This window comes from Rhinopithecus bieti, unplaced genomic scaffold (genome assembly GCF_001698545.2).
Source record: "Rhinopithecus bieti isolate Rb0 unplaced genomic scaffold, ASM169854v2 scaffold_10657, whole genome shotgun sequence".
Taxonomy (NCBI): domain Eukaryota; kingdom Metazoa; phylum Chordata; class Mammalia; order Primates; family Cercopithecidae; genus Rhinopithecus; species Rhinopithecus bieti.
In genome coordinates, this window is record NW_016806691.1 from 1,155,652 (window position 1) to 1,176,172 (window position 20,521).

The 20,521-nt window shown below is 36.4% G+C and overlaps 1 protein-coding gene across 1 annotated transcript in view; it reads right to left on the reverse strand.

Moving 5' to 3' along the window:
* BRD10 (bromodomain containing 10) overlaps positions 1-20,521 on the reverse strand; it is a 90,867-nt gene that overhangs the window by 50,613 nt on the left and 19,733 nt on the right. The window contains 1 exon segment of the mRNA XM_017877455.1: positions 18,206-18,406. Coding sequence (XP_017732944.1) covers positions 18,206-18,406 — 201 coding nt within the window.

Consider the following 20,521-nt stretch of genomic DNA (forward strand, 5'->3'; position numbering starts at 1 on the left):
AAAAAAAAAAAAAAAAAAAAAAAAAGACATCATCAAGAAAGTAAAGACAACTCACAGAATGGGAGGATGTTTTTGTAAATTATATACTTAATAGACTTGTATATAGAACATATAATGACTACTTACAACTCAATAATAAAAGGACAAATAGCCCAGTTAAAAAATGGACAGGTTGGGTGCAGTGGCTCATGTCTGTAATCCCAGCATTTCGGGAGGCCTGAGGCCTATAATCCCAGCATTTCGTGGATCACCTGAGGTCAAGAATTTTGACTCCAGCCTGGCCAACATGGTGAAACCCCTTCTTGACTAAAAACACAAAAATTAGTTGGGCATGGTGGCACATGCCTATAATCCCAGCTACTAGGGAGGCTGAGGCAGAAGAATCGCTTGAACCTGGGAAGCGGCGGTTACAGTGAGCTCACCATTGTGCTCCAGCCTGGGAAACAAGAGTGAAGCTCCGTCTCAAGACGTCTTGAGCTCCAGCCTGGGAAACAAGAGCGAAGCTCCGTCTCAAGAAAAAAAAAAGAAAAAGAAAAAAAAAAGGAGAAAGAAACTTGAACATGAATAGGTATTTCTTTAAAGATGTGAACAATAAAATGAACAACAAAAGCACATGAAAAGATGCTCAGCCTCACTATCAATTAGATAAATGCAAATCAAAACCAGAATGAGATACTACTCCAAACTTACGTGGATCGTTATTATACAAAAGACAGATAGTAACAAGTATTGGTGAAAAAGTGAAGAAACTAGAAACCTCATACACTGTAGGTAGTGTAATTGCTGTTGAAAATATTACCATGTGATCTAGCAATTCTACCCCTGCATATATACCCAAGAGAAATAAAAACACTTATTCACATGAAAACTTGTATAGAAATGTTCTTAGCAGTATTATTTACAAGAGCCAAAAATGGGAACAAATCAGTGTCTGACATTGGCTATTTTTCTACAAATCAGATTGCAATCCAGTAAGATAATATATAAATAGTAAGAACACTACTTTGGCAAATATCACAACTTGCTCTTTTATAGAACAGCCTACTTTTATATTTTTGGTTGAAATGTCATACTACAACTGTCATTAGTGATTTGGTATTTATATATATTACATTTGAGTACCTAAAAAATATTAAATATTCTTAATAAAATTCAACTTTTTTCAAATGTGCTTAGAGTTTTATGGAATTTTATTTTTTACTGCATGAGGATGGTAGTGGGCAGGTAGAATTTGGCTTCCTCTGTACAGAGCTGGGACTCCAAAAGCACAAACACTCAGTAGAGGGGCATACTAGAAAAAAGTCCCTTCCCCCAGTCCTCAACTAGAGGACTGCAAGAAAAATTTTTTTGTCTTCACAATAGGAGTGGTGAGTGGAAAAAAATAAAATCTAAAGAATTTGTAACTATAAGCTGACTCATATGGATTTATCGCCCAATTTCACATTTCCTGAGTGCTCAGAAAAACATCACACTAAGAAATGAGTTTAATGTGGTTTCATGCCAATATTGCTGTCAGGTACATGAACAACAACAAAAAAATCAAATCTCTAAGGGAATGCACCTTAAGCCCAGACTTTAAGGAACTCCTACTGCTATAGTGTATAGACATGAAATGAATTCACAGTCAAAGATAAAACATAAAAGGAGTTAAGACATTAGGAGGGATAGGAAGAAAGAATCTGGCCCCAAGATAATAGATGTAAGAATTACAGGACACAAGAATACAATGTTCAGTGAAAAGAAACTGAAAACATGAGCAAAGAGAAGGAGATTATATAAAATGACAAAGTAGTTTTGAAAACGAATTAAAAGAACTTCTAGAAATGAAAATACAGAAATTAAAATAAAAACAGATTTACAGCTAACTCCTTGATATAGTTTGGATATTTGCACCCTCCAATTCTCATGCTGAAATTTTATTTCCAACGCTGAAAGCGGGGCCTAGTAAGAGGGTGTTTGGGTTATGGGGGTGGATTCCTCATGAATAGCTTGGTGCCATTCTCACTGCAGTGCGTGAGTTCTCACTCTACTATTTTTCACGAGAAATAATTGTTAAAATGGGCCTGACACCTTCCTCCTCTCTCTTGTTCCCTTTCTCACCATGTGGTATGTTGGCTCCCCTTTACCTTTTGCTAGGAGTAGAAGCAGTCTGAGGCACTCTCCTGATGCAGATGCTGGCTCCATGCTTTCTGTACAATCTACAGAACCATGAGACAACCCTCTTTTCTTTATAAATTACTCAGCCTCAGGTATTCCTTCACAGCAATGCAAAATGGACTAAGACATTCTTCAACAGCAATAACAGAAGCCAGCACACAATGGAGTATCTTTAATATACTCAGAAAATAAGTGCCAACAGAAATTGCTATTGAATAAAATATCTTTCAAAATATAGAAAAGATATTTTCAGACCAAAAAAATGTGATATTTGTGACTAAAAAACACAATCTAAAGGAAATTCTAAAGAATATGCTTCCAGTGGAAGAATAGTGATCCCTAACTGAAGCACAAAGATGGGGGGGGAAAAGTGGTAATACATAGGTTAATTTACATAGATATGGCATAAATGATTAAAATGTTCTATGGAGTTTAAAAAGAAGACAAGATAGAATTAAAATACATGAAACAACGGCTGGGCCCTGTGGTCTGTGCTTGTAATGCCAGAACTTTGGGAGGCCAAGGCAGGCAGATCATCTGAAGTCAGCAGTTCGAGACCAGTCTGGTCAACAAAGTGAAACCCTGTCTCTACTAGAAATACAAAAATCAGCTGGGCGTGGTGGTGCACGCCTGCAATCTCAGCAAGGCAGGAGAATTGCTTGAACCTGGGAGGCAGAGCCTGCAGTGAGCTGAGATAGCACCACTGTACTCCAGCCTGGGCGACAGAGTGAGACTCCATCTCAAAAAATAATACTAATGCTAATATAAAATAAAATATATTACAATAATAGCAGATAAGCTGGGAGAAAAATGATTAAACTGAAAAAGAAGAGACAGACTAAAGAAGCACAAATCAATAACTAACATAAAACAAATTGATTGGGCTGGGTGTGGTGGCTCACACCTGTAATCCCAGCATTTTGGGAGGCTGAGGTGGGAGGATAGCTTAAGCCCAGGACTTCAAGATCAGCCTAGGCAACACGGTGAGATCTCACCTCTTAAAAAAAAAAAAAAAAAAAAGCCTGTTATGGTGGCACAGGCCTGTGGTCCGAGCTACTTGGGAGGGTGAGGTGGGAAGATTACTTGAGCCCAGGAAGTCAAAGTTGCAGCGAGCTGTGTTCATGCCATGGCACTCTAGCCTGGGCAAAAGAGCAAGACCCTGTCTCAAAAAAACCAAAACAAATCAAAAGCAAGGGACAAAAAACAAATTGGAGCTCCAGAAAATAAGAATAGAGAGGCAGGAAGGTAATGGTGATGGTGATAGTTGAAGACACAATGGCTGAGAATTTTCTAGAACTAATGGGCACAAATCTTCATTTCAGAAAGCTCCAAAAAACAAATGAAGAAAGTAAGCCACATTTGGGCACGGGATAAAAGAATAATAAAACATCAAAGACAAAAAAAAATTCTTATAAGATGCAGAAAAAAGGACAGAGTACATACACAGGAATGATAGACTGAGAGATCTATTAATAGCAACAAAATAAACCAGAAATGACAGAACAGTATCTTTAAAGTGCTGAATTAATATAACTGTCAAACTAGAGCTGCATAACCAGCTAAACTATCATTTATAGATCAAAGTAAGTTAAAGCCATTTTCAGTTAGACTGAAATGAAAACTTTCATGTAGTGTCTTCTGCTTCCATCCAAAATGAAGTAACAAAGAATCAAAATTATACTTTCATTTGAACCAACAAAAAAAATCCTAATACATGAAATAATGGTTTTCAAGCAAAGGACAGTGATCCATGACACATGAGAAAGAGATGAGGTTAGTCCAAACATTGTTTCAGTTTATTGCCTTGAAAGAGTATCCAGATCATGATGCAGACAGACAGAGGGTACCCAGGCAAAGCCCAGCGGACTCCCTTAATTGAGAAGAAGCCAAGAGTCCAGAGAGATCAAGGCAACTAGAGTCTGCAGGACATAGTGCCTGCACAGTACCAATGAGTAGACAGTTGCATAAAGACAGAATGCTACAGATGTGCAGAGAATCTCCCAGGAGTATTCAGAGTACTGATTAGTAGAGGGACAAACTTACAAAATATTAGAGAACATAGTGCCCGTTCCCACTAGCCACGCTAGAAAACTAGACTCATAATTCATAGAATATTGTGTAGAATATTCAGGAAGGTCTTACCTTGGTAGTAGAGAATAATTAGACATGGACTAGTGCTCAGGATCCAAATAACAAATTATAAAAGGTCAGAATAATAAAGTTGTTTCCAACTAACTTAACTGCATTCCAGGAAAAAGCTCAAGATTTATAGAGATCCAAAAATATCCAGCGCTCATCAAGGTAAAATTTACAATGTTTGGCATTCAAACCAAGGCTACCAGGCATACAACAGTGCAGAAAAATGACCCATGATGAGAAAAATCAACCAAAACTGACCCAGAAATGATACACACATTAGAATTAGCAATAAGGGCCGGGCATGGTGGCTCACGCCTGTAATCCCAGCACTTTAGGAGGCTGAGGTGGGTGGATCACTTGAGGTGAGGAGTTTGAGACTAACCTGACCAACATGGTGAAAACCTGTCTCTACTAAAAAAAATACAAAATTTGCTGGGTGTGGTGGTGCGCGTCTGTAATCCCAACTACTTGGGAGACTGAAGCAGGAGAATCACTTGAACCCGGGAGGTGGAGGTTGCAGTGAGCCAAGCTCGCACCATTGAGCTCCAGCCTAGGCAACAAGAATGAAACTCCATCTCAAAAAAAAAAAAAAAAAAGGAAAAAGAATTAGCAATAAGGTCATTAAAGTAGTTATTAAAACTATATTTCATTTGGTTAAAAACTTAAGTAGAGATATGAAAGATATAAAAAAGACCCAAAACTTTTGGAGATAAAAACTGCGATGTCTGAGATGAAAATACACAGAATGCGATTTATGACCGATTAGACACGGCAGAAGAAAAGATGAGTGAAGCTGAAGACAGCAATAGAAACTATCCAAATTGAAATGTACAGAAAAAATACTTCTACAGTATATACGTAGAAGAAAAGAGATGATTACAGAAAGAAGTTTGAAAATGTGAGAAGAATTGGGAACAAACTGTTAATCATGGGTAAATATGAATAAAAATTATATTATAAAAACAGTAATGCTTAGTTTAGGGGATAAAAAATGACACAAAGCTAAATTATTAATCAACAATAACATATGAGATGGACGAGGCAGAAGAGAACAAAATTAAGAAGAGGAATAGAGGTTCCCTATCAGTGGAAGCAGGTGTAAAAGAATTCCACAGATAAATAGCAATAGATAATGCCAAATGGAAAAATCAAGAAATAGCAACATAGCATTTATTTAAAAATGTGAACATGATTACCAGAAGGAATAGCTAAAAGTTAAAGGTAGCTGATTCTGAGTCACAGTCTTGAAGTTGAGTTGAGTAAGACTGATGCCTTTTAGTAGCCTTAAAGATACACTGCGACTTTTAAACTAGAGAGTCTGTAGAATAAAATAAGTCTTAAATCGATTTTCAAAAGCTAAAAAAAAAAATCAGTCAAATGACTTAATCATGTTTATGTTAAATTTATAGATACTGTGTACTTTACCACGAAATTGAGTTTCTCTACACTTTATGTATTGAGAAGGACAGAATATTTTCTGGGTAGAATATTTTCTTCAATATACTGTTGTTAACAATATACAAAGTTTTCAAGTTATTTCCCATAAAATTTAATTCACAGTTTGTTTAAAAGTTTGTAATAGGATACTATATCTTAGAATCAATCATCAGAAACTGGGTTTATTACTATTCTTGGCAGAGAAAACTGATTTTGGTTAATCCTGTCATAATTAATTCTATGAGCTCGCTATAAAATCACTTATTAGTTAGAAAACATCTCAGACTGTAAGTCTGGAAATTCTCCCTTTTTGGTTATACATACAAGTAAAATATAATGTTGTTTAAGGCAGATTTCTGTTTTCAAAATTAAATGTGATACCTTGCTTTTTTCCAAAGGAAGTAAGATTAAAGGAACTAGGAAGCACCAAATAATAGAATAGATATGAAGAGTCAACACCAAGTAGGGAAAGGATAGCAAAAAAAAAATCTGGGAATCCTGAAGGCAATGCATACATGACTAACATCAATGAAATACATTTTGTTCTGACAGAGAAGAGTGTTATATGTTCTGCAGAAGTGAAAGAGTGACAACTAGTGCTTGGGAAAGAAAATGAAAGGGAAAGTTGGAGTAGATGAAAAAACTTTTATGGACTTGCTTTGCCTAAAGCAGTGAAAAGCAACTTTTGGCAATATAAAGACTGGTGATAAGGTAATTTCACAAACTATTTACCTGCTGCGGATATTAAGGGCATACAGAGGGGTGAAATAACTTCCCCCAGGTTTTCCTAGCAGGTCAGTATAAGAGACAGAAACACAGTTTGCCTGGTAGGCCAAAGTTAGCACCAATTGGCTTGCTCCTAGAAGAGAAGAAAATTCATGATACAGTTGAAGCATGATGCTGCCATCTGTGCGCACTATCTGAAGTTAATCAAGGGCTGCTACCCACACTGCTGCTGTTCCTCATACACTGTACCTTTCAGGGGAAGATTATGGAATCTAGCCTCAGACTATGAATACTAAAGAGATGTGAGGAAGCACAAAAAAGTACATGGCTGGTATAGGCCAGCATAAGGCAGAAGAGCACTTTACCTTTAGAAACACAACTATGGAGTCTCTTTCCTGATCCTCAGTAGTGTAGTAAATAGGGAACGGGAGCCTGCTGAAGATCTCTAGAGTTAATATATATAATCAGCTATTTTTTAAAAACTTTAACACTTACAGTTAAAAAATTTAAAATAGTATCTTAAAAATGCTGAAGTACATCACATTTTGCTGGTAAGGCAAATAAAAAACCACCTTCCAGAATTATTTTCATTTAAAAATTTTGTCCAAAAGTACAGTACTAAAGACAGATAAAGCAGTCATGTTTCTAAAATACCAGCTCAAAAAATTAACCCTTCAATGTTGGGAAAATACCAAAAGACTGCCTCAGGATAACTGCAAAAACAACATTTGCTATTTTTAAAAAGAGGGTACATAAACAATACTGAATCAACAAGAAAATTGGTTCAATTTTTTTTTTTCTGGATCAGTTCTCATTTTTGATGTTGCTCCTTACTGGGTTGTGGCATGCTTGCATGTTACTCTGTGAAATACTAATAGAAGCTGTGCCTAAGGTTATTTTAGCCATGCACAATTTGGCAAAAACACTAGCTTTCCAAAAGAAAATTAAGGTTTAAAGTATCCTAACTTTACTATTATAGTTTTATAAACTTTTATTGAATGCTTACCATGTGTGATGATACAAAGAGGTAAGAAAACATGGACCTCACTCTCAAAGACATTACAATTTATTAAAAAAAAAAAAAGGACCTTTAATCTAAAATAATCCATTAATTGAGGAAACAATACAACGTATACAAATTGGTGGCATGAAAAAAGGATTTTCTAAGATGAATAACACACAATATTATATTTCAGAAAAACTAACCATTCACATCAAGTCCATCAGTCAAGCTTCTTATTTATCTGCCAACAACAGAATCTCCTCTGGCTAGTTGAAACAGAAAATGAATTTATTTAAGGATTATAAGGGAGCTTATAGAAGCTCTGTTAAGAGTCAGAGAGCCAAACTTAGATGACAAAAAGCCAGAAAACAAGTCCAACCACACTTAGGAGGTTCTCCAGGAAAAACCAGACAGTCAGCACTAGTTGGCACCTTTGATACCAAGAACCTGGAACAACCAGAAACTCGTACCACCAGCTTTACCAAAATATAAAACCTCTCACTCAAGATTGCTACCTGATGTTATTTCCATACAATATCAAGTAAGAAGTATATGCCTGTTCATATAGCTCTACCTTACCTGTGAATGGGTTTGAGAATATAAATTTTCTGGCATCTATCCTGGGAAGTTAAGACTTGTACTATAGGAAATTAACAAAATGTAAGAAAGCTATTTAAAAATGCTGGGTGGCCACAAATGATGAATATATATTTAATTAAGTCACTGTTACTTTGTGTTATAGAGAATATGAAAATAAATCACTTAATTATAAAGTCACAGTATTTATTTTACAAAAATAATCACTGGAGTTAAAAAATCTGTTTCAATTCCAGTGATTTCCAAATCAGTAAAATACTAGTAATAAAGAGTACTTACAAAATATACACTGGCTGAGAGTGGTGGCTCATGCCTGTAATCCCAACACTTTGGAAGACCAAGGCGGGAGGATGGCTTGAGCCCAGGAGTTCGAGACCAGCCTGGGAAATACCGTGAGACCTTGCCTTTACAAAAAATGTAAAAATTAGCCAAGTGCGGTGGTCATGCCTGTAATCCCAGCCACTTGGGAGGCTGAGGTGGAAGGATAACTTCAGCCTGGGAGCTGGAGTCTGCAGTGAGTCGTGATCACATCACTCCAGCCTGGGATACCCTGTCTCAAAAAAACCCAGAAACTAAAAAAAACCACTATTTCTGGTAATCCAAATAGTTTTGCAAAAAAGGAACAGGGAACAGATCTAGTATTTTTAATATAACTAAAATAGACTTAAGTTATTAAAAGTGCTACCTAATAATGTCATATTCCAGATTAATAGAAATTTACTTGAGGAGAACCAATTGCCAATTTTCATCAATTTTATTTTATTTTTTAAGCATCTATAATGGCCAGTATGGTGGCTCATACCTGTAATTCCAGCACTTTGGGATGCCGAGGAGGGTGGATCACCTGAGGTCAGGAGTTCGACACCAGCCTGGGCAACATAGTGAAATCCCGTCTCTACTAAAAATATAAAAATTGGCTGGGCATAGTGGCAGGCGCCTGTAGCCCTAGCTACTCAGGAGGCTGAGGTGGGAGAATCACTTGAACCTGGGAGGCGGAGGTTGCAGTGAGCCAAGATTGCACCACTGCACTACAGCCTGGGCAACAAAGCAAGATTCCATCTCAAAAAAAAAAAGACAAAAAAAAAAGGTATCTAAAATGTGTTATTTACTTTCCTATTTAATAAAGTATACAAAATATTATTCAATCATTCCTTAATGGCTTTAGGTCATCATTATAAACAGAATGTGGTGGTGGTTGTGATTAGCTTAAAGATTATCTTAGCAATAAATTAATCAGCTCTTTCACTCAATTTTCTCAGACTTTCACTTAGAGGGCTGCTGTCTCCTAAATCAATGGGGTCTCTCTATACCAGTTCCCCCAAGACTGACTGTTGTCCTATCAGCATTTTCTTGAAGATGGCTACAATACCAAGCCTTTCTCAGTATTGATTCCTCTCTGTTCAACAGGCCATCACTTGTTATCTCCTTTATACTGGTTTCCAGTGCTGTCCAAACTAATAAAGACAGCAATAAAAGAATGCCAGGATTTTAAATCTGGCAATCTAAGAAGCCATTATTTTGATGGCATATACTGTACAAGGAAGGAAATCAGCCTACTTTATAAAAATTTATATAGAGTGGGGAGCTTCCTTCCTTTAAATGGAATAGGTAACAAATTAGAAATGAAATTGCTACATTTAAAGATTGCAAAAAATTTCTGTAGACCAGGGTTGGTTTAAAAAACACTTCACACACACACACACACACACACACACACACACACACACATATATATATCGAGAGAGAGTAAAAATTTTTTAAAAATCTACTTTTGAGTTTGTGTCTGCCCAGATGATCAGCTGAAAATTATCAGAGGTCCATCAGATACCAGATAAAGTATTACCATATTAAAATATATACTAAATTTTCAGCCTGTTGCTATCTGGATCTCAAATTTCTGATATAACAGGTACTTTAACCTACTTAACAAAATGAAAACTGTTTTCCCCAAAGGTTTTAATTAAAACAACAACAACAAAAACACCTTCCTCTCTCTTCTAACATGACCCTTCCTATGATTTCAAAGTCCTTTCCCTACCTAAATTTATAAAATCTATACTCTCAGCTAGTCTCTAACTCTTGACAGGATATTAAATTGACAGACTGCCGGGCGCGGTGGCTCAGGCCTGTAATCCCAGCACTTTGGGAGGCCGAGGTGGGCGGATCACGAGGTCAGGAGATCGAGACCATCCTGGCTAACACGGTGAAACCCTATCTCTACTAAAAATACAAAAAATTAGTCAGGCATGGTGTCAGGTACCTGTAGTCCCAGCTACTTGGGAGGCTGAGGCAGGAGAATGGCGTGAACCCGGGAGGCAGAGTTTGCAATGAGCCGAGATTGAGCCACTGCACTCCAGCCTGGGCGACAGAGTGAGACTCCGTCTCAAGAAAAATAAAAATAAAAATAAATAAATAGATAAATTGACAGATTAGATTGTTTGCCTCTAGATCCATTCTCCATCCTTCACTGTAATGTTTATCTGTATCAATAGGCAACCTCATTCTCAGTCTTCCCTTGAGTTCATCAATGGAGAGACCTGGGAGGTGATCAGAAAGATAAAAGAAAGTGGGATGAAGCATTTATTTCCCTGGATCCCTCCTCATGAGGTTGCCTTGGGCTTTGTCCTTCAACAGAAGGTATCGTCTCAAAACAGTCTCTTCTCTATAACTGTTTCCTGGGTAGCAGTTACTCTCTCTGCTTGCCCTTCTTACAGCCTTATTTCTTAAGATTCTGCTACACTGTAACCCCTTTGAAAATAAACCCTCTTTGAAATATCCTAACTTGAATGTGCCACATGTTTCCTGGCAGAGGACAGACACTGATACCAACACTGATANAATAAAATAAAATAAATAAATAGATAAATTGACAGATTAGATTGTTTGCCTCTAGATCCATTCTCCATCCTTCACTGTAATGTTTATCTGTATCAATAGGCAACCTCATTCTCAGTCTTCCCTTGAGTTCATCAATGGAGAGACCTGGGAGGTGATCAGAAAGATAAAAGAAAGTGGGATGAAGCATTTATTTCCCTGGATCCCTCCTCATGAGGTTGCCTTGGGCTTTGTCCTTCAACAGAAGGTATCGTCTCAAAACAGTCTCTTCTCTATAACTGTTTCCTGGGTAGCAGTTACTCTCTCTGCTTGCCCTTCTTACAGCCTTATTTCTTAAGATTCTGCTACACTGTAACCCCTTTGAAAATAAACCCTCTTTGAAATATCCTAACTTGAATGTGCCACATGTTTCCTGGCAGAGGACAGACACTGATACCAACACTGATAGATACGATATCCAGAGAAGATATTAAGCAGGCAATTAGGTCTGAAACTTAAAGAAGAGATCTGGACTACCTATCTGTCTATCTATCTACCCATCCATTCATTCTATCTATCTATCTATCTATCTATCTATCTATCTATCTATCTATCTATCTATCTATCCATCTATGTATCTATCATCTATCTATCTAATTTAATCTATCTATCTGTCTCCATCCTCAAGGAAGACACAAGAATGCTTACTATAGCATTCTATAATAATGAAACAACAGAAATACTTCAAAATGTCCATCTCTTCTGGAAAATGGATACACTGAAATATAGTCACATGATGTAATACTATCATACAGTTATTCTATAACACTTGAAATAAACTAGAACAAAACAGTTCAACATGAATAAAGCTCAGACACATAAATAAATGGAAATAGAAAGTTGTGAGGGATAAAAGACTATACTTTGGGTAAAACGTACCCTGCTTGAGTGATGGGTGCACCAGAATCTCAGAAATCATCACTAAAGAACTTATTCATGTAATCAAACATTACCTGTTCCCCAAAAACCTATTGAAATTTTATGTATGCATGTATGTATGTGTATATATATATTTTTTTAAATTGCCAATTATATGAAGGTTAAAGACATGCAAAACAATGTTATATATTATCTACAAATATATACCTATGTAATTAAAACATTAAAAATGCGTGGAAATGACCACTTTTTATAGTCATGATGAAGTAATTGAACCAAACTTACCCTCCTACTGTAAGCAGCTACAAACTGAACACAATATATAAAACATACATTTCAGACACTGGACAAACAGTGCAGGACTGTGATCACCAAGAGAAGTGAAACAAATGAGATGATCCCTACAACTGCCCAGTGCTAGGACAGTTAGTTTGAATAGCTGTCCCCTCCAAAACTCGTGTTGAAATTTAATCCACGATGTGGCAGTATTGAGAGGTGGGGCTTTCAAGGGGTTATTGGGTCATGAGGGTTCTGCCCAAACTCATTAATGACCAGATTAACGTGTTATCATGGGAATAGGGCTGATGTCTTTATAAGAAGAAGAAGTGAGACTTGAACTAGCACTCAGCCCCCTCACCATGTGATGCCCTGTGCAGTTTCGGGACTCTGCAGAGAGTCGCCACCAGCAAGATGACTACCAGATGTACTTCCTGCCCTTGGACTTCACAGCCTCTATAACTGTAAAAAATAAATTCCTTTTCTTCATAAATTACCCAGTTTCCAGTATCCTATTATAAGCAACAGAAAATAAACTAAGACATACAGCTTTCCAAGTGAAGGCGGTTTTTAGACTATCAGCACAGAAAGTCGGGAACAGAGAGTCCAGTAGAGTGGAGTTGAAGGGATAGAGATCGGCATCTGGAGAGGATGAAGCACCTGGAAGTTGTGAGATAATTCCAAAAGGAAGGCAGTTATGCAGAACAGAAATCTATTGTGTATTTTAAATTTTGAATTTTTAAAATTGTGGTATTGTTATTTTTATTGTTTTTTCCCCAAATATGGGAAATATGCAGTTGGTTGAACAGTGCACGTGGAACCTGCTGACATGGAAAGCCGACTGTCCTAAAGCTAAACTCCACAAAGCTGATTCTGACCAGAAAATTATAAGGTAGCAATTCAGACACCACACAAACTTGGGAGGTAACTGAGTTCTGACCAGCTGAAGCAGAAAGTCCTCAGTCACCACTTAGGGGCATTTAGCAGAGGCCTGAGAGGGATAATGCTGTCACAGGGCTCAACTAGAGTGAAGGCTATTTCAGACACACCCTAAAACAGCTTAAAACCTAGACTTTTCAAACTGTTCTACAAGAAATTTAACTGCTTGCCAGCATAAAGCCTACTCCTCTTCAAAGGAAGTAAATAAAACTCCAAACTCAATAAAGCAATGTTCACAATGTCTAATTTCCAATAAAATTACTGGACATGTCAAAAGCATGAAAATACAACCAGGAGAAAACAATACAAAGACTTAGAAATTACAAAGATGATGAAGTTAGAGATTAGAAATTAAAACATGAAGATAATGAGATAAATGAAGATACATAAAAAACCGAACTAAATGTAACTTTCGGAGATGAAAAAATTATATTCAGTAAACAGTTCGCTGGATTAGACACTGCAGAAGAAAATATGAGCAACCTTGAAAACTTAGCACAAAGAAGACTGAAAGTCTATGGATCAAAGAAGCGAAATGAACCTCAAGCAAGATAAACACAAACACACATACATAAGCTCACACCAAATGCACATGACAAATTGCTGAAATCTAATAATAAAGAGAAAATCTTAAAGGCAGTTAGAAAAATAAGATAGACCACCCATGTAGGAACAAAGATAAGGAAGTCAGCAAGCTTCTCTTAAAACACTATGCATAGTAAAAGATGTCATACTTAAAGTGCTGATAGAAAAAAACCTGTCAATACAGTCATATATATATGCATTACGCACACACACACACACCTCTCCATTCTTCAAGATGTAAGGAAAATAAAACTTTTCAGACAGGAAAAAACTCAGAATTCATTGTTGGCAGACCTATATTACAAGAAAAGCTAAAAGAGCTCTTTAGACAGTAAAAAAATGATATCAGATGGCAACAAGGATCAATATAAAGGAAGGCAGAATGTTGGGAAGGGTAAATGTATGGATTAAATATAAAAAACTTCTCTTCATTCTTTAATTTCTTCAAAACACAACTATTTAACGCACATATAATAACAGTGTATTGGGGGTTTAAAACACATGTAGAAGGAAAGCATATGACAACAGCACAAAGAATGAAAAATGGTATACAGAGGCATACTGTGAAGTGGTATAGCATTAATTGAAACTGACCATGATAAATTAAAGCACATTCTGTAAATCCTACAGAAACTACTTTGAAAAAATAAACCAACGAGGCAGAGCATTATAATAGGCCAACACTGGAGATAAAATGGAATATTAAAGAATGTAAGAAATATTACCAGGGATAAAAAGGGACATAATAAGAAAGAAGTCAATACATAAAAAAACACAAAAGCCATAAATATCTATGCATCTAACAACACAGTTTCAAATTACATGAAGCAAAACCTGACAAAACTCAGAGAAGACAAAAGGTTACTGTACTAAAATTTGTATTTCTAGATATACTAGTAACAAATAATTGTAAATTACATTTTAAAATGACTTACAATTGCATAAAAACCATGAAATATGTAGGGAAAAAGGTAACCAAATAGGTAAAAAATGTGCACACTGAAAACTACAAAATACAGCTAAGAAAAAAAGAAAACAAAACAATTATCCAGAAATTGATAACTTCCATGTAATCTTAATCAACCTTCCCAGGCTTTTTCTGTAGAAATTAACAATATGATTTCAAAATTACACAAAAAGTGAAGGTCCTAGTATAGACAAACGAATTTGAAAAAGAACCCCATAAAGTTGGAAGACATGCTATTTAATTTGAAGACTTACTGTAAAGTTATAGTAATCAAATCAATATAGTGCTAACATAAAGATACACCTATAGCTAAATGAAACAGAACACAGTTCAGAAAGACTCACAAATATACGTTCAATTGCTTTTCAACAAAGATGCAAAGGTAATTCAGCGGTGAAAGAACAGTTTTTTTTTTTAACAAATGATACTGAAGGAACTGGCTATCCATATAGAAAAAAGTAAAGTTTTTCCTTAATTCATACTACACACAAAATTAACTTCAAAAGAATAAACACAATCAGAAAACTAAAATTTAAAATTTATAAGAAAAAAAGGTCCATAACCTTGGGTATGCAAAGATTCCTTAGGTAGGTTCACAAAAACATTTAAAAAATGGATGATTCAAACTTCCAAGACAAAAAAACTTCTCCAAAAACACTGAAAATCAAGGCCATGGACTGAGAAAACACTTGCAAACACATATATCTGACAAAGGGCTTGTATCCAGAATACATTAAGAATTCTTGGCTGGGCACGGTGGCTCACACTTGTACTCCCAACACTGTGGGAGGCCAAGGTAGGCAGATCACCTGAGGTCGGGAATTCAAGACCAGCCTGACCAACATGGAGAAACCCCATCTCTACTAAAAATACAGAACTAGCTGGGTGTGGTGGCACATGCCTGTAATCCCAACTACTCGGGAGGCTGAGGCAGGAGAATCGCTTGAACCTGGGAGGCGGAGGTTGCGGTGAGCCAAGATCGCATCACTGCACTCCAGCCTGGGCAACAGCAGCAAAACTCTGTCTCAAAAACAAACAAACAAACAAACAAACAAACAAACAAATTGAATTCTTACACTTCAATAATAAAATGCACGGGAATGAAAAACAAAAAAGTTAAGATAGGGGTATCTTCTATAACAGAAGTACAGGGAAACTAGATGGCATTTATGGCTAATTCTTAAAAAAAATAAATTGTTGGGTTGTGGGCACATAGGCTTTTTTTTTTTTTAATTTTTATTTTAAGGTCCAGGATATAAGTGCAGGACGTGCAGCTTTGTTACACAGGTAAACATGTGCCATGATCGTTTGCTGCACCTATCAACCCATCACCTAGGTATTAAGTTTAAGTTCAGCATGCATTAGCTGTTTATCCTGACGCTCTCCCTTCCCCTACCCCCCCTACAGGCCCCAGTGTGTGTTGTTCCCCTCCGTGTCCATGTGCTCTCACTGTTCAGCTCCCACGTATAAGTGAGAACATGTGGTGTTTAGTTTTCTGTTCCTGTGTTAGTTTGCTGAGGATAATGGCTTCCAGCTTCACCCATGTCCCTGCAAATGACATGATCTCATTCCTTTTTATGGCTGCATAGTATTCCAAGGAGTATATGTACCACATTTTATTTATCCAGTCTATCATTGTTGAGCATTTGGGTTGATTTCATGTCTTTGCTATTGTGAAGAGTGTAACAATGAACATAGGCATGCATGTACCTTTATAATACAATTATCTATATTCCTCTGGGTAATATACCCAGTAATGGAATTGCCGAGTCAAATGGTTCTAGATCTTTGAGGAATCATCATACTGTCTTCCACAATGGCTGAACTAATTTACAATCACAGCAACAGTGTAAAAGCCTTCCTGTTTCTCCACAGCATAGGCCTTATTTTAATTTTATTTATTCTTTGTTTTATGTTTAAAATATTTTATAATTTAAAACGTTAACACTAGAAGAGATAGCTTAATTCATATAACTCCATTAAGTTATCATAGTTGCTACGATATTTAACAGAGGGTTTTCCTCCCATGGCTTATTCTCCTATGTTTATTTGATGTCAGGGCACACATAGATTGATTCATAGTCATAGTTTCCTACTACCCATTCCTGCTTGGATATGTAAATGTTTTCATTATCATATTAAAGAATTTATTCAAAATGAGTTAACTGCTTTTTCCCCTACCTGGACTCACATTTTCAAGCTCTTCTATTTTCTTTGCTAGTTTTACCATTTTACAAATCACAAAATGGTATACTGCTTAGGAGCACAAGCTCTAGAGCCAGACTGATTGGGTTCCAATCTTGAGTTCACTACTCAAAAACTGTATGACCTTGGGCAAGTTACTTAATCACTCTGTGCCTCAGGATAAATGCTGAATACAAGGAAGGTGCTTAGAGCTAAATCTGGCAAATACTCATGCTCAATAAATATTACCCATTCTTTTTTTTTATCGTAATTGTTTATATCACTGCTATTATTACAACTACTTTTTGACTTATCTTTGTCTCTTCCTTTGTTCTCCCTATATCAAGGAAGATACTAAGTCCTATTAATTGTTCTCAGGACAATGTGATCTCTTCCAATTTCTGGTGACCAGTATTGGAGGTGGTGACCAGTAGTGAAGATGCAGACTACTACAGCCTTCTTCCTACAAGCCTTCCTTTTCTTCAATTCTCCCCATTCCAATCTACTGTACACTACTGTCAAGTTAATCTTTACCCCTTTCCATAAGCCCTCCTTTCCTATAGCAGTAGTTCTATGAAGCTCTGCACAAGGAAAAAAAATACTTCACAGCAGGTTTCCAAATTAATCACTGCTAGAAAAAGTATGATGGTAGAAAGTCTCAAGGCTGAGTTTTAATCCTACAAATTTCAAAGCAAGTTACATTTATTATTACAAGAAGAGCAACAAAATATTACAAATTGCCTCTGACCAGCATTAACAAGTCCTTATAACTCCTAACATAGTTATATAGTAATCACTCCTAACATAGTTTGCAATTTGATTTAGTACTATAAAAAAAACTAGTCCTTTTTTTTTTTTTTTTTTGGCCAGTATAGAAACATGAGTGCCACTTACCTCTCTGGGCCCTGGTTCTCTTTTTATAAAATTAAAATGTTATATAAATACCATCACTCTTATGCTCCCAGACCCTAGAAGCTACCACTAATTGAGTACAACACTTTTTCCTGATGCGCCCAGAGTAAGCACAGTTATCCAGGATATTAACACCAATGGAGGAACAGGTAGAGGTGAATTTATGTCATGCTTGAACTACATAATCTCTGGAGTTTCTCCTGATTTTAAAGGTCTGTGCTTCTGTTCTAAAACTACAATCTATAGAAAATTCCTCTAATTTAAAACTTACAATTCACTCAAGAATGAATACTACTAGAAATCTAGAAAGCATTCTGAAATATTCTATAGAAATTATTTTTGTATAGCCTCAAGATAAGTGGTTTTAAATTTTAAAATTTTATTTTAAACAAATGTTATTGTGATAGTTCATTATGAATGCATATTTTGTAACAGTGCATTTTGGAACACTACTAAAATGGGCCCAGAAATTTGATATGGGCACATAAAAATTATGCAGCTGAAATTATGAAATTTTTTTTAACGTTTACCTTTTTTCTTCTTTTGCTCTCAGTTGTTCTTCCTGTCTCAAAACTTGAACCATTATAGATTCAAAAACTCCACTTGTCAAGCCTGCCAAACTTCGCGGTGTTGACCGACGCCTTGTTGAAGTACATGCAGTTCCCTTCTCATCCTCCAATCCATAATAGCCTCTAGATGTAACTGCTATCGTTGTCTTTTCTCTCAAGTGCCTTGGAGAAGAATAAGCCAATTCACAAGGTCAAATCTTCTGAATAAGCAATAAACCCCCTTAGACAGCAACTTAAGAATCCCTTTTGCTAAATACATAAAAGTATTTAAACCTTACTTACTTAGCATTGTTCTAAATTTTTATCTTCCCTACACAATTTCTCATACTCCTTATGTCATAAAATCAGAGTGATAGTCTCTTCCCTATATTAAAAAAAAAAATCTGAGATTCAAGCATTTAAAATATTGACTAAAGCACTACCTCTTTAATGGAAAACAAAGTTTATTGTTTGCAATATATTTCATACTACCTATTATTGGTATGAGAAAATGTACAATAATACAGAAACATTTAGAAAAAGAAAATGTAAAATGATACATAAACACTTTGAAAAAATTATAAACAGCCGGGTGCGGTGGCTCACGCCTGCAATCCCGGCACTTTGGGAGGCCAAGGCAGGCACATCACCTGAGGTCGGGAGTTCAAGACCAGCCTGACCAACCTGGAGAAACTCTGGCTCTACTAAAAATACAAAATTAGCTGGGCGTGGTGCCACATGCCTGTAATTCCAGCTACTGGCAGAAGAATCACTTGAACCAGGAGGTGGAGGTTGTCGTGAGCTGAGATTGTGTCACTGCACCCCAGCCTGGGCAACAAGAGAGAAACTCCATCTCATTAAAAAAAAAAAAAAAAAAATTTGCCAGGCATGGTGGTGAGCACCTGTAGTCCCAATTATTAATATATGAATACTTGGGAGGCCAAGGTGGGAGGACTGATGCTTGGGAGGTTGAGGCTTCAATGAGCTATCGTACCACTCCACTCCAGCCTGGGTGACAGAGATCCTGTCTCAAAAAAAAAAAAAGAAAGAAAAAAATTTATATAAATTAAAAGTTGACCCTATAGTTATATTTCCCTGCTTTCCTATAGGCTTTAACATAAAATAGGCTAAAGGTTTATTAAAATGTAAATCTTTATTTTTTTGAGACAGAGACTCTGTCACCCAGGCTGGGGTACAGTGGCATGATCTCAGTTCACTGCAGCCTCAACCTCCCTGGGCTCAGGTGATCCTCCCACCTCAGCCTCCTGAGTAGCTGGGACCACAGGCATGTGCCACCACACCTGACTAACTTTTGTAATTTTGTAGAGACAGGGTTTCACCATGTTGCCCAGGCTGGTCTTGAACTCCTGGGCTCAAGCGATCAGCCCACCTTGGCCTCCTGAAGTGCTGGGATTACAAGCGTGAGCCACCCTGCCCAGCCAAACATAAATCTTTATGACGTAAAATATAATAATTGAAGTCCTGTCCTCCTTGGACTATGTCCAGAGTGATTTATTATACTAAATTAGAATAACTTTATAACAACCTTACCCTCAGTGCCATCTAGGTCCCATGAACAGTATGAGTGTAGGGTTCTACAAAACTGTAGCACCACTATGTGTTTTCTCTGTTATAAGGAGATAACACTATAACTAATTCAGCTTTAATTAGGGCATGAATGTTAAATTGGTTTTCCAAAAATACTGAAGAATTTGGGCTCATCTAGCATACCATTTTAGGCTGTGATCCTTCAGTATACAATGGCATACATCTATATGATAGCTAATTGGGCTGGGAGTAAGGAATTGTGGACCCAGGGAAGATAGCTAACTGGCAACAATAGATACTGAATGGGTGTACTGGAATTTATTTTAGTATAATGTTTTCAGCAGATGAATTAATTAGCTATGTAATTTTAACTACTTCTTCAATACTGATGAAAGAGAACATAATGGACAATATTGCATTGAAAACTAATGACATCTCAGAGGTCACAGTAGGTATGTAGAGCATTGAGGATAAAATCCAGTAAGTACACAGAACACTGGGGATAAGGAAAATTGAGAAAAATGGCAAGTAATAATGGCTAAATTGTTAATATAAAGTCAGAAACCGTATTTTACTCTTTAATTTCAGTTTTATAAGTAGACAAGATGAAGGTATAGACTTTCTAAATCAGTATTTTCTCAGAATGAAGACCAAAGAGAAAGTAATACCCTTTATTACTCATCAGAAATTAAAATTTATAATAAATTTATAATGTATATATATTTATATAAATAAAATTTATATATATTT